The sequence below is a fragment of the Esox lucius genome, chromosome 3 (assembly GCF_011004845.1).
Source record: "Esox lucius isolate fEsoLuc1 chromosome 3, fEsoLuc1.pri, whole genome shotgun sequence".
NCBI classification, from domain to species: Eukaryota; Metazoa; Chordata; class Actinopteri; order Esociformes; family Esocidae; genus Esox; species Esox lucius.
This window is the reverse complement of record NC_047571.1, coordinates 29,594,290-29,614,165: the sequence shown is the minus strand read 5'-3', so window position 1 is coordinate 29,614,165 and position 19,876 is coordinate 29,594,290. Positions and strand designations below refer to the sequence as shown.

At 39.6% G+C, this 19,876-nt stretch overlaps 2 protein-coding genes across 2 annotated transcripts; both read right to left on the bottom strand.

The window, feature by feature from the left end:
• Positions 1–997: 997 nt before the first annotated feature.
• Positions 998–7,052, bottom strand: LOC105024831 (regulator of G-protein signaling 5). Its single transcript, NM_001310897.1, is given in 5 exon segments — positions 998–1,414; positions 2,288–2,454; positions 2,590–2,651; positions 3,274–3,399; positions 6,922–7,052. Coding segments are annotated over 5 exon segments (561 nt in total). The 5' UTR covers positions 6,966–7,052; the 3' UTR covers positions 998–1,252.
• Positions 7,053–16,708: 9,656 nt separating this feature from the next.
• On the bottom strand, positions 16,709–18,867 carry rgs5b (regulator of G protein signaling 5b). Its single transcript, XM_010895077.4, has 5 exons — positions 18,715–18,867; positions 18,389–18,472; positions 18,156–18,217; positions 17,814–17,980; positions 16,709–17,550 (listed from the first exon to the last, which is right to left on the bottom strand). The coding sequence occupies exons 1-5, from the start codon at positions 18,756–18,758 to the stop codon at positions 17,374–17,376; spliced, it is 534 nt and encodes a 177-aa protein (XP_010893379.1). The 5' UTR covers positions 18,759–18,867; the 3' UTR covers positions 16,709–17,373.
• Between the last annotated feature and the right edge of the window lie 1,009 nt (positions 18,868–19,876).

Below are 19,876 nucleotides of genomic sequence, written 5' to 3'. Positions count from 1 at the left end.
AGATCAGAGCTGTGTGGGGAATTGTCATAGTCCTTCTTCTGTAACTGGAGAAATATATACTTTAATTTTTTCAACCTATGCATACTTTTCTTTTTTTCTCTTAATCTTGAAAGGCTCTCCTAAAGACGAGTGACTGATATTTAAGACGCCGATCATAGTTATGAAGTTATTACTGCTAATGAAGAAACAAAAATAATGTCTAACAATTGAATCAAATTAATTAATTGGTCAAACCCTCCCAATTGAGATGTATTTTTCTACTTAAGTATAATTAAGTGTAAATAGTAAACAGAATATTATAGAAGATTTAATTACTTTTAATTAATGATATAGTGTATTTGTTGTTAAGATGAGTAAATGCCAATTGCACCAGACAATTGGCTTTTTTCTAAAAAGTTTATGCATTTAAGTACTTTTCAAATAAGTCCTCCAATAATGTAGACCATTTTAAGGCCCCAGGAGCTTAAAATTTTCTGTTGTGTCAAAAAAATAAATAATAGATTTTAGGCCACAAGCCATTAGCATTCAACTTTTTGTTTGGATTAAATACACTTTTCGGGTTGTTTTGTGCTTTATATGCACTGAATTTCAAAACAGAGTTTCCACAACAGGCACCAATGTTCAGATTGAAAAAAACACTGGGTATTTCAGAGTGCCTCTTTTCTATTTCAAATCATGTCCTGTGTGTTACTTCTCATGTTTCATTAGGCATTGTGTTGAGAGCTTTTCTATTAGTAGACAGTAGTATATATGTCCTCGTTGTCAAAATCTTGTACTCCCCCTTTAAATTTGTGTCACTGGCCTTGACAGTGCTTTGTCACCCAATCCTCATTTAAGCCTCGTCAGGAGGCTGTCACGTAGCATGACACATGCTACATACACACACATCACACGTCCTCCTTGTCATACCTCTGAACTACACATGAAGCAACTTTGTGAGAGTTAGAAAATAGAAAATATGTCACATGAAATACCTTTTTATTTTTTTTAATTTTTTACTTCAAATACTGTTGAACAATGGGTCAGTATGCATGTACTGTACTAGTGTTACCTAAATATTGGATTACCAAAGTGGACAAACAGACAAATCAATAAATCAACTATAACACTCCTTCCAGTCAGTCTGATGACATTATTGGTTGTCCAATTCATGTTCAATTCATGTCAATCAATCAATCTGACATGCCATTCAATCCAACACCACCCTTCTATTCTGGCTGAGGACCCGACTGGACAACCGGTGTTTGAGTCGCTACTTTATAATGTCCTGGTATTGGTTGGATTTGAGGAACCTCCCGTACGAATCTTTTTCCATGAGGGCAAAGACCTGTCTCTGGGCCAGGTCAAAGGTCGTAGGAGACAGGCTGGCCAGGTTCTTCAATGTTGCATCCTTGGTTAAATGGTCAATATTCACCTGTTGGAGGAAATGAATCAGATATACACTAAATCAAGTGACTGGAGGCTCAGAATGTGTACATCAGCGCACAGAAGTGTTCTGAAAGAGATATTTAGAAAATGCTAAACATGTAAGTACTGCATCATATCCATCATCTCTCAATCGCATGGATCGTATCAGTCATAATGTATCCTGTTGTAACTCTACAGTAAAACCGCCTAATCGGACCTTCTTCAACAGCTAAACACATGATATGTTTATTTGACCTGTGAGTCATGAGCCTTTTGAAAACAACAAACACCGTTGTTGTGTAACGCTGGGACAGGCAAGGTCTGCTGTAGTGTGAAAACACTCAGCCAGTGCCGCAATTGTGTAACACTACACGCCAGGCGCCGTGTGTAGTAAAGCCATGTACAGTTCTGTGTGTAAATGCTAATTCACCTGTCTGGCGCATTCGCGGGCACTTTGAAGCGTCATTCCTGTTCTTTACTCAACAAACACAAATTCTATTTTTTAAACATGACTCAGTGGGAGCCAGTATGCCCCCAAACGCTAGTGGTCTGGTGACACCTGCGACACGCGCGCTGCCAGTGAGTGGACGGTAACATCTCTGCCGGCACAATATCGACGGTCTCCTCACTCAGCCTAATTTAGTATGTTTACATCACGCCCGTTGTCATGCCCACCCAATGACAGAGCATCGGAAAATTGTTCTTGGGAAGATGGTCCGCTACGTGACCTGGCTGTGGGTAGCACATCAGAGATGTTTAAAAAGGGTTTTCATGTGGAAAACTAATATGAGTGCTTCCAAGTGGAGCTGGCCTTTGTCAGTCAGTACTTCTCCACTTAGTGCCCAACTAACACCGTCTTGGATAAAGAAGAAGAACAAACCTCTTTCTGGGCTCCGGTCTTTAAGAACTCCTTATAAATCCCCTCTGCCTTGCCAGCCATTCTGCTTTGTTCTCCGGTCCTCTTGTAGTCCTCACAGGCTACCCAAAACTCAAGGTTCTCCTCACTGAACTCTGACTTTAGGAAGCTCCAGAAAGTAGCCAGGCCATCTGTTAAGAAGAGGAATTTGAATAGAGTGAAGTTCAATGGAATTCTCAGATTCTCAATGCAGTCACTGGCGAAACGGTCTCATTATGATTGGTCTGAATAGTGGTGCAACAGTGTAATGTTATCCTGACACTTACAGCTGTTGATCAATACATTGTCCAGGGCCTTCCCCCACAGAGACGCTTCCTCTCTTGAGGGCCTTGATAGAGACATATCGTATTAATGTGTTGTATTTCTAAAGCAGGTTCATAAAATGCTAGTTGACAGAAGTGCTCCCACACGTGTATTTATAACAAACGTGTACAGTGTTGTGCTTTTTGGAATTATTTCCCAGTGAATAGGTACAAGAAGGCTTTTATTTTGAAGTTAGTTATTTGACAACCAGATGGGGACATCAGATCTGGTTGTGTTCAGGCCACATGCAAAGGTAATACCTTTTTAAATGCTGTGAATTAGTTTTAAAATACATTTCTAAACACACAAACATTTACAAAAAGTATGATTTTAAAGCCATGGTGGGGCTGCCACTCCTGACTGAGAAGCAGATTTCCGTGAAAAGCCATCGTCTGGATGGCAGCATATGTTGCTCCAAAAGCTGTATGTATTGTTCAATATTAATGGTGCTTTCATGAAGTTTGGTGAAGTTTTGCTTTTGGACAATGTAAAAACATATTCCTCCCTCATCCTAAATGTATTTTATTCAACAATTTAGCTTCTGCAAGAAAAACTAATCTCAAGGGAAACCTTATTTGTCAGCTACAACATCCTGCCCTGTGAGTAGCTCACTGTGAATGATTTTTCCTGGATGTTTTTTTTATTACCTGTCAAGCTTAGGCGGTGCCTCCAGATATCCCTCAGCTGTCTTTGGAGGGATGATTACAGTCTTTGTGGAATCATGGTCTGGCCTCTGGAGAAGGGTACCAAACTTGACCTTGATCTGTTTAGCCCTACAGTAAGAATGAGAATTTGACATCATGTATGGCAGACTGACAGACTGACAGACTAACTGACCTTCTGTCATTTGAATGAGAATCACATCAATCCAAGAAGCTGCTGTTAATGGGGAACTTTTGTAGAGGGCCCAATTCACATGCTCTGGCAAGCATCAGGAGTCAGGAGAAAAACAGCGTTAAACAATCGTTAAACGACAAGTGTTAGTTGTAAATCATTTTTACTTTGTTTAATTGATCTTAAATGTTAAACTGACATGATTGTAATGACACTAATATAGCACAATGTAATTCTATCAGAGCGGGTAAACATTTATATTTAAGTCATTTATCAGACCCTCTTATCTGTCAGCGACAGTACTGAATACACGTGTAGATTTGCATAATTGTTTTGGTATTTGCCCCAAGTGGGAATCAAACCCACAAACCTGGCATTGCAAATGTAATGCACTACCAACTACAATTATTATGAAGTGTGACTCGAACACTGAATGCTGATTGCCTGAAAACCTTCTAGACATACTTGCCATGCCTCCTTAGCACCAAACTAAATGAACCTTGTTAGTTCCAAACTAAATGAACCTCCATAGTACCAAACTAAATGAGCCTCCATAGTACCAAACAAAATGAGCCTCCATAGTACCAAACTAAATGAACCTCCTTAGTACCAAACACAATGAACCTCCTTAGTACCACACAAAATTAACCTCCATAGTACCAAACTAAATTAATCTCCATAGCACCAAACTAAATGAACCTCCTTAGTACCAAACTAAATGAACCTCCTTAATACCAAACTAAATGAACCCCCATAGCACCAAACTGAATGACTATATTATTGTATTGACTTAAACATCATCAAGATCTTTTTTTTTTGTTAATTCAAAAAAAGTAATCTTGGATTCGGCCAGATTCAGCCCGCGGGCCTTAGTTTGCCCACCCCTGGTACCGTAAAACAAATCCCTTCCTGGCAGTGAAAACAAATGCTTTATTTAATGGCAACTGGTTAAAAACTGTAGTCAGCTGATTTTGTTACCTAGATAGTTGCTAACATTTGTGGAAACCATGAAAGGCCTAATGATAAGAACAGTCACACAACCACCCCACCAGAAATTCTGGAGAAAAAAATGGGGTCACTGCAAAGAAGGACACTGTGGTAAAGCATATGGGGGAAAGGAACACTTTCAGGATATTGCATATTATGAAAACATAAAGAACCTGATATGCTCTCACAAGGGGGAGGGACCTGTATGGATGAAATACTAATATTTAGATAAAATAATATTTTTATGTTAAAAATTTATTAAAGTTTCACACTTGCAAAGATCTTAGTCGTACTGTCAATCATCATGTAAAGAGGGACTTTGTGAATGTATACACTCACTAAGTTACTACAGCATTACTACTGCATTTTAGGTATTAGCATTACTACTGCATTTTAGGTATTAGCATTACTACTGCATTTTAGGTATTAGCATTACTATTGCATTTTTCTTCCACCAAACAGTGTAATTATAGACTTGTGAGAAAGGAGACCCGAGCTGATCTAATGGTTTGCTGTCTCCTGACCACACGCCCCTGAGTGAACATCACTTCTGGCCCACTGCTATTCTAATGACATGACACAATATTATGAAAATAATCGGATGTCCCCACTCCTAAGTCTTTAGATAATCAAACAATTGTTGTACAACCTTGCTTCCAAAAAGTTAGGATGCTGCGTAAAATGTAAATAAAAACAGAATGCAATGATGTGCAAATCATTTGAAATCAATATTCAATAGAAAATTGTACAAAAACATCATATTAAATGTTGAAACAGACATTTTATAATTTCTTGAAAAATATATGCCCACTTTGAATTTGATGCCAGCATCACGTTTCTAAAAAGTTGGGACAGAGGCAACAAAAGCCTGGAAAAGTTGTGTAATACAAAAAAAAATTATCTGGTGGAATAACACTCAACTAATTAGGTCAATTGGCAACAGGTCAGTAACACGATTGGGTGCTAAACGATCATTCCAGAGAAAATGGGTCTGACAGAAGTGAGTATGGGAGAGGTTCACCACTCCGTGAAAGACTCTATGGGCCTGAGCTCATTTTAAATGGTCTGAGGCCAAGTGGAAAACTGTCTTGTGGTCTGACAAATCCAGATTTTATATAATTTTTTGGAATCATGGACGCCGCGTCCTTCAGACTAAAGAGGACCATCCGGCTTGTTATCAGTGCGTATTTCAAAAGCCAGCATCCGTGATGGTGATGATGCATTAGTGCACATGACTTGCACATCTGTGAAAGCACCATTAATATTGAACAATACATACAGCTTTTGGAGCAACATATGCTGCCATCCAGATGATGGCTTTTTCAGGGAAGGTCTTGCTTAAAAGACAATGCCAAACCACATTCTGCACGTACTACAACAGAATGACTTCGTAGTAAAAGAGTCTGGGTGCAAAACTGGCTTGCCTGCAGTCCAGACCTGTCACCCATTGAAAACATTTGGCGCATTATGAAACGGAAAATACAACACAGGAGACCCCAAACTGTTGAGCAGCTGATATCCTATATCAAGCAAGAACGGGAAAACATTTCACTGACAACTACAGCAATTGGTCTCCTCAGGTTCCAAAGGCTTGCAGAGTATTGATAGTAGAAGAGGTGATGCAACACAGTTGTAAGAATACAACACAGGCCCAGATGGTGGAGTAATTCTAATATGCAGAACGTAGGTTTAATTCAGAATCCAAAAGGCAGAAGTCAGGCAAGCAACGTTCAATACACAGAGGATCGGAAAGGCGAAGGTACAGAATCACAGAATTACAGGCTCAAAAACAAGGTCGGAAATAAACAAGCAGAAAGACTGTTCGGTACACTGACCAGAGATCATTCAATAGATCGGCTTAGTGTGTTGTAACAAATATAAAACAAGACCTCACAAAGATAGAAGGTGCATCAAACTGAAATAAATAGAGAACAACTAATGAAAACCAGGTGGGTTGAACAGGTGCTTAATATTCAGGTGATTAGAAACAGGTTGCTGCCATCAAATTCCAACTGGGCATGTATTTTCTGAAAAACAGTAACATTTCACCATTTCAACATTTGACATGTTGTCTTTGTACTATTTTCAATTAAATATAGGGATAAATGATTTGCATATCATTGCACTCTGTTTTTATTTGCATTATATGCAGCGTCCACACTTATGGATACAGGTTTGGGATTAGCTATATCTTTCTGATGAAAAAGTATAAGTTAATAGAGACATGGAAAAAATGTCCCCCCTTTGTCAGATATTATCAAAAAGAATGAATAATGTGGTCTGAAAAAAAGATAATAACATATCTTCCCTGCCATGTGTATACACAAATCACACATTAGCACATTGAATAACAGCTTTCTAAGTGGTTTCCATTTCAAGTTATTCATTTGTTACTAGGGCCAATGTCGATGTGAAAATGTATTCAGATTATATTTTATAGCACTTGGATAAAATGCTCAAAGATTAATACTCACCGCTCAAGACATGTTTGTTGTAAGGCCACAAACCCTTTACACATTCTCTACTTTCTCCTTTATTCGTTTCTTCTTAAAATCCCTTTTAGTGTAAACTCCTTAAAAAGGTCCTGAAGTCCTGAAGTTCTGCTGTTGCTTATGAGAATTGAATGCTATATAGAGAGCTTTTTTGGCTGAGGGCCTAAGAAAGAAGAGCAGGGCCAGCCAATCGGGCGGTCCGCTGGAGGTCCAGCAGAAGTTTCAGTAGTGTGGAGACATCTGGCTGATGTTTACGCCATGTTAGTTACTGCATATCCCAATGACAGGATGATGGAGGAGGTCATTCACCTTCTGGAATCTTCATGCGCAAGTAAGCTGCAAAATACTTCCAAAAAAAGCTACATTCTTTGATTTACTGTGATGAAAAACAAAACCGGATATAAGACGGCCACAAGGGCATTTTCTCAAATATATTTCACTTTAATGTCCAGCCTTTCTACAGAATCTGTAGAAACAGGTTAACCCATAAACACTCTGACGAACGCTATATCCGGTGTTTGAGCTAGTGTTTCTAGAGTGACATCAACTAATTGCAAGGAAATGTGCTTGACGTTTCAAGGACATTTCCCAGACTAGCTTCTGAAAACCATACATGCTCCAGTGAGTTATAGTAAACATGCTGGGGGGAAAAGAAGTTGCCCTAAAAATGATGTCACGCCGAGAGTGGTGTGAACCCAATTAAAACGAGATGCCACACCAGAGGCTGCCGCCACAAATCCAATAACAAGCAAAGCCTCAAACTATTATTGTGATTATCCCTCATGTTACGGACTGTTTAAAGCAGCATATTGCCTTGTCTTAATGTCGGACAAACCGCCGTTCAGATATTGGCTATCATGGGCATATATAATATAATCTGCCATATATGTGGCAAATGTCACACAGTGTAATTTGAGAGTGTTCTCAAAGCGACAGCTCTGCAGCATCGCCGGCTTGGTTCCCCTAGTAACCTGGTTACCATGACTATTACTCTTTGTTTTTAACATAGCTCACTCCACATCAAATGCATGTTTTGTGTTTTGTGAGGAAAAGGGTGAAAATCATGAAATCATTGAGGGTGAAATCATTGAGCAGCGCTTCTATGCCGGCTATGTATTAAACGTGTGTGACTCATTCGTACTGATCAAGCCCTTGCTATAATTGGCCTTTTACTCTGTTGTTAAGGTTCTTGTTGTTGTACCAGGTTCAGATGTACTGGCAATGCTTTGAAGTCCACAAAGCTTTTAACACAGACAAGATTAAATGAACTGATTTGTTCTCACAAGGTAAGCGAGCTGTGAGGTCCCAACTGCAAAGCACAAAGACCCAATTTTCTAGGAAAGTAGACCTAGATAGACATGGTTTCTCCTAAGCTAGTTCCTTTACATCTGCTGTGGGCATTAACAGCTACTGCTATGCCCATGCATTCATCCATCTTGCACCTGGCTTGTTATAAAACAAACAGTTTATTCTGACACAGTTTGTATTGGTATTATATTGGACCGGGGTCGGGTGTTCAAATCATTTTATATTACGTTTCAAAATATTATCTAAAAACAAAAAGTAGCTTTTGTTTATTCAGTCTCTGTGGTTTGTTTATGTTGGTTCTTTGTTGGTTTTCTAATATGTAAAAATGCAACCGCTTTTGTAAATGTTTTAGTGGCTTAAAATAAAAATAAATAATAAAAACATTAGAAACCAAAGTTGCTCAAGGACATGATGTTATATCATGTATCTTGGTGATTCGGGTGTGTGTGGTCCCATTTTTGTAATACTGTAACATACAGGACTGTGGTCCCGGACTGTCAGTCCTTAAACACATGTGCCTCCCTTCTGTAGACCATGGATCAATACCCACTCTACCCTTTACCATCATGACTGATCTTCAAAAGCCTTGGATTTTCTGTTTAAACACGAGTAAGGAGAGTCAATATCCACTCTCCGAACATGAAAAAAACAGAACTGATTATACATTATTTAGTAAGAAAATCTGTGTTGTATCCATTGTTGAAACTACTGAAGGCTGGAACAATGGTGATGATGTATGGTGTTATAGTGATTTGTTTTGGGAATTTCCAGATATTTACAGTGAATATAAAGTTAATCACTTTAACTCGTGCACAATTTGTCTTGTCAATTCCACAACTTTGTCATGCCTCAAAAAAATCCACTTTGTTTCTGCTCATCTACACACCATACATCATATTATTAATAAATTATGTTTTATTGTTGGTAATGCAAGAAAGACAAGTGAGACCTAGACACAACATCAAACCTGACATAGTACAGATTATAAGTGCTACCATTTTTCATACTTATACTCATCCTCTTTTGTTCTGGATCATGACTTTGACTGTTGGGGACCTGAACATTTTAAACATATTGAACTGTTTAAAAAGGTCAGCAATAAAACAAAATGCCCAAAGGCCACTGTAGTGTCAAATGATTCAACAGCGATCCCTTTTACTACATCAATTGGATAACTGCAAATTGGACAATTAAACACCTTACAGATTTACAGGGTTGTTGAGCTCACAGAAACTGTCGATGACTGCTTAACAAGAGTGACAAACAGTCTTTGCTGTTGTTCCTTCCAGCCAGTGATTCATTATCGTTCCATCTTGACCTTGGGAACCACCCACTCTGAAATGCCACAGACAGAAATACACTAGAACATTTTAAAGGAAACGAAGATTAGGAAACCATTGTTTCCTTTTCGTATTAATACCAATGAACCCAGAGATCTACTGATATTAAATGAAATATTTAACAGGCTTGCTTCTTTACTTCTGTCAGGATGCTATATATACTGTAGAAAAGAGACCCCTTGAAGATCAATCCTAAGATTATAGCCCTTGTTTTGAAATCTCAGGAAGCTGATCTCTGTATGTTATATCTTTATTTCTCACCAGTCCCCTAAGGGCCATTTCTATCCCACAACACCCACACACACAGACACATGAACAATGGAAGACACACTTTTAAATAATTGGAAATCATTACTAAATAGGATCGAATATTATACAATAATTAGGATGTATAGTAGTATACAGGTAAAATATGTGCAATTTGAATATTGAATATAAATAATCTGATCTAAGGGCTAAGAATTGAGCTAATGTGGAAAACGTTCCTATAATAAAACAGTTACAAAGTAGTAATGCACTTATTATAGGATCGTTTTTACTACAGTTACAATGTAATAAAAACGATCCTATAATGAAACAGTTACAAAGTAGTAATGCACTTATTATAGGATTGTTTTTACTACAGTTACAACGTAATAAAAACAATCCTATAATAAAACAGTTACAAAGTAGTAATGCACTTATTATAGGATTGTTTTACTACAGTTACAACGTAATAAAAACGATCCTATAATAAAACAGTTACAAAGTAGTAATGCACTTATTATAGGATCGGTTTTACTACAGTTACAACGTAATAAAAACGATCCTATAATAAAACAGTTACAAAGTAGTAATGCACATATTATAGGATTGTTTTTACTATAGTTACAAAGTAGTAATGTGTTGAAGTTACAGTTTCTACTAAAGTGCATTTTTCTCATTCCATCTGCCCTAATGATAAATTATTTACAGTGAGTCATGTCTATTACAGCATGTGAGCATTAAACCAGAAAGATACCTTTCTGCCATAAGTAGGCTCCGTCCAGTGTGTTGAACCTGGGTTTGGGGGCGGGAAGCAATTCCAGTAACTGACGACCAGAACTACCCCCTTGAGGATGGGAAATGCTTGTTGCTGTTCAAGAGGGTCACTAAAGTCAGTGATTCCCAAACGGAGGTCTGAGATCCTCGCATGATTCAAGGCTACTTCCTTCCAGTCTCGGCCTGATTATGGATAAGGCGAGACATCGTTTAACTTATTTGAAGGCAACTTAAACATTGTTAGGCCTAGACGGATCTTCGTAGAAATACATCTGTAAAGGTTTCAAGCCTTTGACCAAGAAGCAGTGGCTGTAATCAGTCAACCATGTGGAATGGTAAATGGTACTATTTAACCCTTATTACCATAAAAAAATATTCCAATATACATTACTAATGAGACCATAATATGCTGTGCACTCTATTTGGCGCAAGACTAATGCTGTGCATCATCCAAAGAACACTACCTGCTATGAAGCAGAATTTGGGATGCTTCTCTGTGCCAGTGCCTGAACAGGTTGTAACGATAGAGGCTGGATGCAGCAAAATGGATCCTGGGAGAAAACCCACTGAGGTCTGCAAAAGACCTGGAACTTAGAAGATTCATTTTCCAGCAGGACAACAACCCCAAACATACAGCCACACTGGAGGCAGTGTCCTGGTCATCAATACAACTGAGAATGTGTGGAAGAAGTTGAAAGTTCACCTAAGGTCCAACTTGACAGAGCTGAAGCTATTTTGCAGAAGTAGAATAGAGAAAAATGGCTGTGTTTAGGTGTATAGAGCTGGTGGAGACTATAATCCCTGCCAAAGGGGCTAAATATTCATGCAATTAATGTTCTTCAGTTTTGCAATCGTATTTATTATACAATAATTTGTAACATTTCATTTACATTTCTCATTGTAACATAATTACATTTTGAAAAGTCCAAGAGGAGTGAATACTTACTATGGTCAGGATCAATGTTACATATTGATATGTATACGCTTATTACTGTGTTCATAAACAATGTTACAGATTGACATACACTAAATTAGCAAAGTTCCTTGATCAGTCAGTTTTCTGACCAGGACAGTCTGTCAGTGTAGGCCTACCAGAGAAGGAGGGACCCTTCTCAAAAGCAAAACATTCCGTGGGGAATATGTGCCATTGGCCTTTGACCTTTCAATCACAGAGTCAGTAGTTGGAGCAGAGATCTCAGTTGGTTTGTTTTGATTTATAGCTCCTCCCTCTCCCATGTCTCTGTGGGAGTGTTACTGGACATGCTGCAGTATCGCTGTGTGGGAGAAGAGGAAGGATATGTATTTGTTTTCTTTTTATACAGGGAAAACCAACTGAGACCAAAGTCTCGTTTACAGTGGTGCCCTGAACAATAAAAAGAAAAGATTAAAAAAAAAAAATATATATATACATAAAAATAAATATAAAACATGTATAACAAGCGTTAAACATTTCAACCTAAAACAATTAAACATAACAAGTACAAATCACTGGAAAGTGGGCAGTCAAGCAACGTTTATACTGTACTTTAAAGGTCCTTCAACCCAAGGTCATCCTTTAAAACATTCCAGGATTGCAGGGCATATAAGGTAAACGAAGTTGAACCTATCTTAGACTGAGCCCGAGGTACCTTGAAAAGTAGTTACTCTTGAGAGCGAGTGCGATATGCGTTAATCCTCCAGATCTTTTTCAAGAAAAGCTCATTAGGACGTTTTTGTAGGACGGCTTTATAAACAAACAACATCCAATGTCTGACTCTTCTGGCCGACAAAAAGTCCCAACCCACAGTAGTGTATAAAAGACAATGGTGTGTACGAAAGTCTGCATCAGAAATAAAACGCAGAGCTGCGTGATAGACTGAGTCAAGACTTTTCAAAACAGAAGCTGATGTCTTCAGATCTAGAGAACACCATATACTTGGTTTTATTTGTATTTAAAACCAACTGAAGATCTCTAAGATAATTGTGTAACCAGTTGGACATTACAATACTGTCATAAGCATAGAAGTGGAAATTACATTTTCTAACAGATTTACAAATATAATTTATATATATACTAAACAGTAAAGGGCCCAAAATCAAACCCTGAGGGACTCCTTTATGAACTGCAATGAATTTAGATTCACAGCCATCAATCACAACAGCCTGTGTCCTATCACTGAGATAGTTTTGAAACCCTACACAGGTGTCCATTTTCATGCCCAAGGAAAACAGTTACTCCACTAAGATAGAGCGGTTAACATGATCAAAGGCCGTTGCCAGGTCAATAAATAAACACCTTAGTTTGCCATCTAAAGCTCTGACAGTATCATATACAACCAGTGTGGTCACAGTAACGGTACTACTGTATGCTTTGGTCTAAAACCCAATTGGAATGTGTTCAATATGTTTTTCAATGTTAAAAAACAACACAACTGTATATTTACTAGTGATTCCAATATTTTGGCCATTAAGAACAGCTTAGAGATGGGTTGATAATTATCAAACATGTTAGTGTCTTCACCTTTGTGAAGTGGCAGCACGTGAAGTGGCAGCACGTGAAGTGTTAGCACAAGCAGTTTCCCAGATCTATGGAATAACCCTAGTTGTTAATGTTAGATTAAAAGCATGCACTAGTGCACCTGAGATAAATGCAGCTGCCTTAACCAGCAAGCCTTGATCTAGCTTATCAGGACCTCGCGATTTCTTGGCGTTTATAGAGATCAGAGCATCAAGCATGTCATTTTCAGGGAAAATACTATTGCCAGAAGTATTCAGCACAAACACCTGATTAACATCCTGTTTATTTCCTCGACCATCAAGTGAGGCAGCAGTAGAGATGATTTACAAATAATTTGCCAGCTGTAATAAAGTGGATACAGGGGAAGAAAAGGAGGACAGGGTAGAGAAGGAGGACAGGGGATGAGAAGGAGGACCGGGGAAGAGAAGGAGGACGGGGATAGAGAAGGAGGACGGGGGTAGAGAAGGAGGACGGGGGTAGAGAAGGAGGACAGGGGAAGAGAAGGAGGACGGGGGTAGAGAAGGAGGACAGGGGAAGAGAAGGAGGACGGGGGTAGAGAAGGAGGACAGGGGAAGAGAAGGAGGACAGGGGAAGAGAAGGAGGACGGGGGAAGAGAAGGAGGACGGGGGTAGAGAAGGAGGACGGGGGAAGAGAAGGAGGACAGGGTAGAGAAGGAGGACGGGGGAAGAGAAGGAGGACAGGGGAAGAGAAGGAGGACAGGGGTAGAGAAGGAGGACAGGGGTAGAGAAGGAGGATGGGGGTAGAGAAGGAGGACGGGGGAAGAGAAGGAGGACAGGGGAAGAGAAGGAGGACGGGGGAAGAGAAGGAGGGAAGAGAGGGGAAGGCAGAAAGCGGGAAGAAGGTTAGTTAGTAAAGTGAGTCATGGCGCCTCTGAGCCGAACGCCCGTGGGCCGAGGCAGACGCAGAGGTGCACAATGGGTGACTGCTAGTCTCCATGGAGACCACTGCCAGCAAACGCTCTCGGCGGCCCCATACCGGGAAAACGCCTCAGGGAGGCTGTCACATCACTTTATGCGTAACAGCACTGTCTAATGTATTAACTTATCACGCTAAATTGAATAGATCCTTACATTAGCCAGTGTTTCTTACATTAACCGTTGTTTATTACATTGAGCACTGACAAACACCTTTTGAAGAATGTAGAAAAGTCCACTAAAATGTAGGTTTTTCTGTGCTACTCTCAGTTTCCAATACATTTCAGCACATGCTACCTATTCACACAAAAACACACATCACTGTGCTTCATACAATAATACTCAATACGTTTATCCCTAATATGTCTAAAATCTAAAAGTAAGCCTAATTCTAACACTATTCTCAACTGTACGATTTCCAGTAAACCTTTCCAATGCCGCAAATATGTTTATTTGTAGACAGGACTTGCCAGCCATTAGTGACAGGTTTCAAACCAATAACCCCCGAGGTATTTGCCAGTCTCTCTAACCTTTAGGCCACGTTTCACCACACTACTCCGGGAAATCAAAAGTACATGATCATGATCTGTGTGATAAAGCTTGGGAACCCTGGGTGTAAAGAACTACCTTTGTAACAATACCCATTTCAGCTTCTCACAGATAGAGAACCCATCCAGGTCACAGTACCAATGGGACTGGTGTCTAAACCCCGGCCACCGTACTGGGTGATTCTGCAAGGCCTAAAAGTCCAGTCACAGATGAGTTGAGCAGCACGTACATCACATTTCTGGAGCTTTTCCCAACTCCTTAGCTGTGGGTGGATGTAGGCGATGGCAGTTTCCCCTAAAATCTTACAAGGGCACTGCAACTGCCCCTGCTCTGTGCCTGTTCTGTGTTTGGCATTTCACAGGGTTGGGTATGGTGACAACAAAAACACATGTTTCCATAACACACATTCACACCCTTGTACATGTTGTCATTTGTGCACGTGTGTGTGCGTGTGTGTGTGTGTCTGTGTGTTGTTTTGTCACGTGCCAATGACGTCAATGGCTTGTAATATGTGTTGGGTCTTGTGTGTGATGATTTACACCCCTGTGTGTTTTGACAACACTGGAGGGGGATTAAAAAAGGATATCCTGCTCACCTTCCCACACTACCTGTCTTTCCCGCCACAGTCCGCAACTTCCCCCGTGGTTTGTCATGGAACCTCCCAATCAACCAATCACAGGGCTCTCGAATGTGCGTCAGGATACTGTGCCTGCCCTTTCAGGTCAGATTGTAGTTGTGGTCTCTGAACAGAGAAGATGCTCATTTCTGAAGCCTAGCTGTCGGGCATTATCCCATTCGAATACTTGAACGCTGCTTCTAAATTCTTGCAGTCCATTCAGAATACATGATTTGAAGAAATTTGGCAGATGCTTGTGTCCGGAGCAACATACAGCAGCGGATAAATTCATTTCCCCCCCACTTTTTGGTCCACTGTGGGAATCGAATCCACAACCCCTAGTCCCGAGCTCTACCAACTGAGCCACACAGGACTCCAGTTCATCCCAAGTCATCTAACCAGTCAAGTCCAAGATCCACAGTACTGTAGAATCTGAGCATTAACAATTACAATATGAATGTACGTTTCATTGGAAGTGAATGTGCCTAGATAATGAGAACAACAGAAACCTCTCTGTTTAGATTCTCTCTCAGTAGGTAGCGCTCTAATGACAGGAATGTTTACGATGGCCATATGGCATGGGGGTTGACTTCTAAAAAGTTAGAAACACCCTTAATGTATAGGCTAGCTGGTAACCAACATTACAGTGAGAAGAGATTGACTGAGAAGAGATTGAGGTTGTGTAAGGAAGACCAGGTCCGTAACCTCATGAACAAGACTTTCTAATGCTGCTATAAATAATCTACTTTCTCTCTCCCTTGACAAACGGGTATGCTAATTATTACAACCACTATACGAAACGGCCGATTTCTAACAGTACTGAATCGAAGTGCTGGTGAATATTGTGTTCGGTGGTTAGAAAAAATATCATCTTTGAAAAAAGAAGCGTCTGCCCTGTTCTTACCAACTCATAAGTGGGAGGTGATGTAGACTAGTCGTTCTTTAACAAGGGGTGTACTTCACCTGTTCATAAGAGCTTTATGAAATCCTTATTTTCATCAGAAATCTGGTTTTCGTTACGGTATTATTTTATAGCATAAATGAGCAGGATGGTGTTATGAAGGCTGACTGCTCTGGAGAATTTAATTTGCTCTTCTAGTGATGAAGGGGGGAAGCAGCTCTTGGCTGTGGTGTATTTGTCATATACCACACCCCCAGTGCCCTATTGGCTAATTACAGGGCACTGACAGGTGTTTCCTTTATCCTTGTACTGAATTAGCGGACTAACCATGTGGTGGGGTTGGAAAATTATCATGATTAACTGAAGTTGTGGACTTCAAGCCATGATATGATGGAGCTGGCCAGTGTTTTAGAAATGACTGATCATTCCAGGTCCGGTATATAAGTGAATCCTGGATCTAGTTATTCCTGTCACCTTTGATCTGGTTGTGAAAATAAGACTTCATGTTTAGACTTTTCATATACAGTAGTTTCATTTTTATTCAAATAACCTCCTTTCACAGGAATATACAAATAAATATATAAAAATATACAAATAAATACATAAATATTATAATCTTAGCCAAATGGTTGCACTGTACAGTAGAAACATTTCAATAGCATTGGTATAATAATAAAATAAAAAATAAAAACATATCTTTAATAAATAGACATTGGCACCATCACACCATATGTAACAATTTCCCCATCAGGTTGTGCAAAGCAGTCCATCAAATTCCTCTTTTTCCTAAAATACAATCAGCAGAAACCACTTGGCCTGGACTCACGACACGCAGGTTCACCCCTTGCAGATTTCAGAAACACGAATCTTCACAGCAGAAGTCTCTTTCACAGAAGGCTCTTTCACAGAACTCTCTTTCACAGAAGGCTCTTTCACAGAAGGCTCTTTCACATGCCTCAGAACAATAAATTCCGGTCTCATCTTTCGACTTCCAGTTCAATCCAGTGAGCGAATTGAACCTTCCCTTGTCCTTCCAGCCCCAGCAGCACAGGAACGTCCCTCCACTGAGGGGGATCCTGGTGAGACGGTCTGGTTTCCAAAGGGTGTTTCCAGACATCTCCAGAGTTTATCTTGGTGTCCCACTCCATTTGTCCATTGCAGTGGGGTATTTAACAATTGTGACAGGTCTTAAGCTGGCTAAAGTGTTCTTAACCAGGCTTAATGGTGTTAACCAGGCTTAATGGTGTTTAGCAGGCTTGACTGGTCTTTTAACCGGCTTTGACCTGCCGACTGAGCTCCAGGTAGGTGGGGGATTTGAGGAAACGAGGGTAGCAGTCTTTCTCCATCAGGCCGTAGATCTTCTCTTGGGCCAGGTTGAAACAGCAGTGGCTGGGGCGCTCCATGTTCTTCTTGGTGATGGCTTTGGTCTCATGGTCAAGATTGACCTGAGAGAAAAGGAGAGACATTTGATTAATATGTGTTTCACATGAAACAACAAAGTATTAGTTGTTGTTAGTGTGCAACAGGGTTTATTTTGTATCTGTGGGCATTGTTCATTGTGGCATATGGTGTGTTAATCATGGCGTAAAGAGTTTGGAAAATCTGCACAGTAATTTATCTAAAAGTATTGAACAATCCAAAATGTACCCCTTCAAACATAATCTGGATGTAGATTAAATTCTTTTATTATTTAAACATTAATAGTTACCTCTCTTGGTGCATCGCTGCAGATGAACTCCTCATAGATCTTCTTAGCTTTAGGTGGTAGCTTTGAGGAGGTCTTGGTTGTCCTGTAATCTTCGCAGGCCAGGTAAAAGGCTATGTTCTCCTCGCTAAACTCTGACACCAAGAATGCTCTGAACAAGCACAGACCATCTGGAATAAAAGAGGATTGTACTGTGAATCTGATGTAGCACGTGACAACTTCACAATTCACTTTGAACTGTTTCCGTTTCCAAATTGGAAGGAAGGAATATTTGAAATATAGTACAGGAAATAATAGCATTTTGGTTGCATATTGCTAGTGCTCTTTATCGGGAGTCAGACTCACATTGGTTGGACAACAGGTTCTCAAACGACTCCTTCCATTTTAACGGTTCATCTATATTTAACCTGTTGATAAAAAGCATCAGATTAGTTCAGTCAGCCATTGAAGAAATAGTTGGTATCCTAAAAGGTCTCACATTTCCAATGCAACATTTTGTATTATGACAACTTTAAAGTTGCAAGAGGTTATAAAAAGCTATAAGGTGAAAAGGTGTATTCCTTCTTAGAATCTCTTACCTTAGTTTTTCAGTCTTGAGTGAGTGTCTGATGAGATCTGGCTTCTGCAGAAATCTTCCAAAGAGAGCTTTGAGCTCCTTTGCCCTGAAAAGACAGAGAACACGTTGACATTAGATTGATCTAATCATTTAATCATTTACACCACACCGACAAACCCCAAATCCCAATTCCCGCATGAAGTAGCTATAAAAAAAAAAATTATAAAAATAATACCAATAATCTGAATTAACACTAAATCCTGCAACTTAACAATCAAATGTAACATAATAAAAATTAATATATAAAAGACAGAAAGAAAGAAAGAAAGAAAGGGCAACAGAACCTACCTCTCCAAACATGTGGTCGGCAGTGAGTCCAGTCCTTGGCACATGGTGAGAGTGGATATGAATGGAGGTGATTCTTTATTTGGTTCACGGTACCGTTAGTTTTCTGGAAATGTACGGCCTTTAATAGCTCAAACACTGCCGTGTAGCACCTTTCTCAGCGTGGTCTACTGGCTGTGTGTGAAGACTGCGTTCTTATAGGGCAGCCCTCTCTGTGACATCAAGTTTTTCAGCCAATGGTGTGAGGGCAGTGGGAGGAAGAATTCCCCCTCCTTCGTTTTTTTTTTTTTTTTTGGTTGACCATCACATGAACTAGAAGGACTGAAGGAACTGATTAATCATGGTGTAAAGAGCATGGAAAATCCGCACAATAATTTATCTAAAGATATTGTACATTGATTGAGTTTATTTATGGGTTGGTTTCCGAGACACATGTTGATGTTTTTCCAGGAATAAAGAGCCTGCTCAATAGAGAATATTTTGAAGTGCTTTCCAGTCCAGGACCAGGTATAGAGATATGATGTCGGGGAAGTGGTCACAGAAATGTTATAATAACTTCAGTATCATAACAAAACAATAAACAGCTCTGAGCTTCTTAATGCAGCTGCCTAACTGTCAAAAACACAAACATTCCTTATTCTGGGAGGTAAAAACATATTATCTTCAATTTTGGGAATACAACAAATCTATTGTGTAAAGAGATGGGGTGGTGGGGGGTCAGGGGTTATTTTTAAAAATGCAAAATCCAAACTCTTTTCTGATGAATGTCAAACGACCTGAAATGGTGACAGGAGTCTGCTGAGGAAGGAAGGAGTTGAAGCAGGAAAGGGGCCAGATGAGAGAACTGGAGTCGACTTCCTGGTTTCTATACTGACCATCTAAAACAATACGACTCCTTCCCAGAAACTCTTAAACATTAATTAACCACAAAAACTGGCCTTTGCTTATACCATGGAAACTGTGGTCTGCTCCATTCTACTCATTCAGGTTTTCCACAATCAAATCTTTCATGAACACTGTCTTGGGAATACATTTGTTAATACATGGGCTTTAGCAACGTTGCTTCCTTTGTTTTTTGGAATAATACAAAAAAGACTTTGTCTTTTTTCCTTTTTCCAAGCCACTTTGATGCACTTCGGGTTAAATCTTCATATACACCAATCGA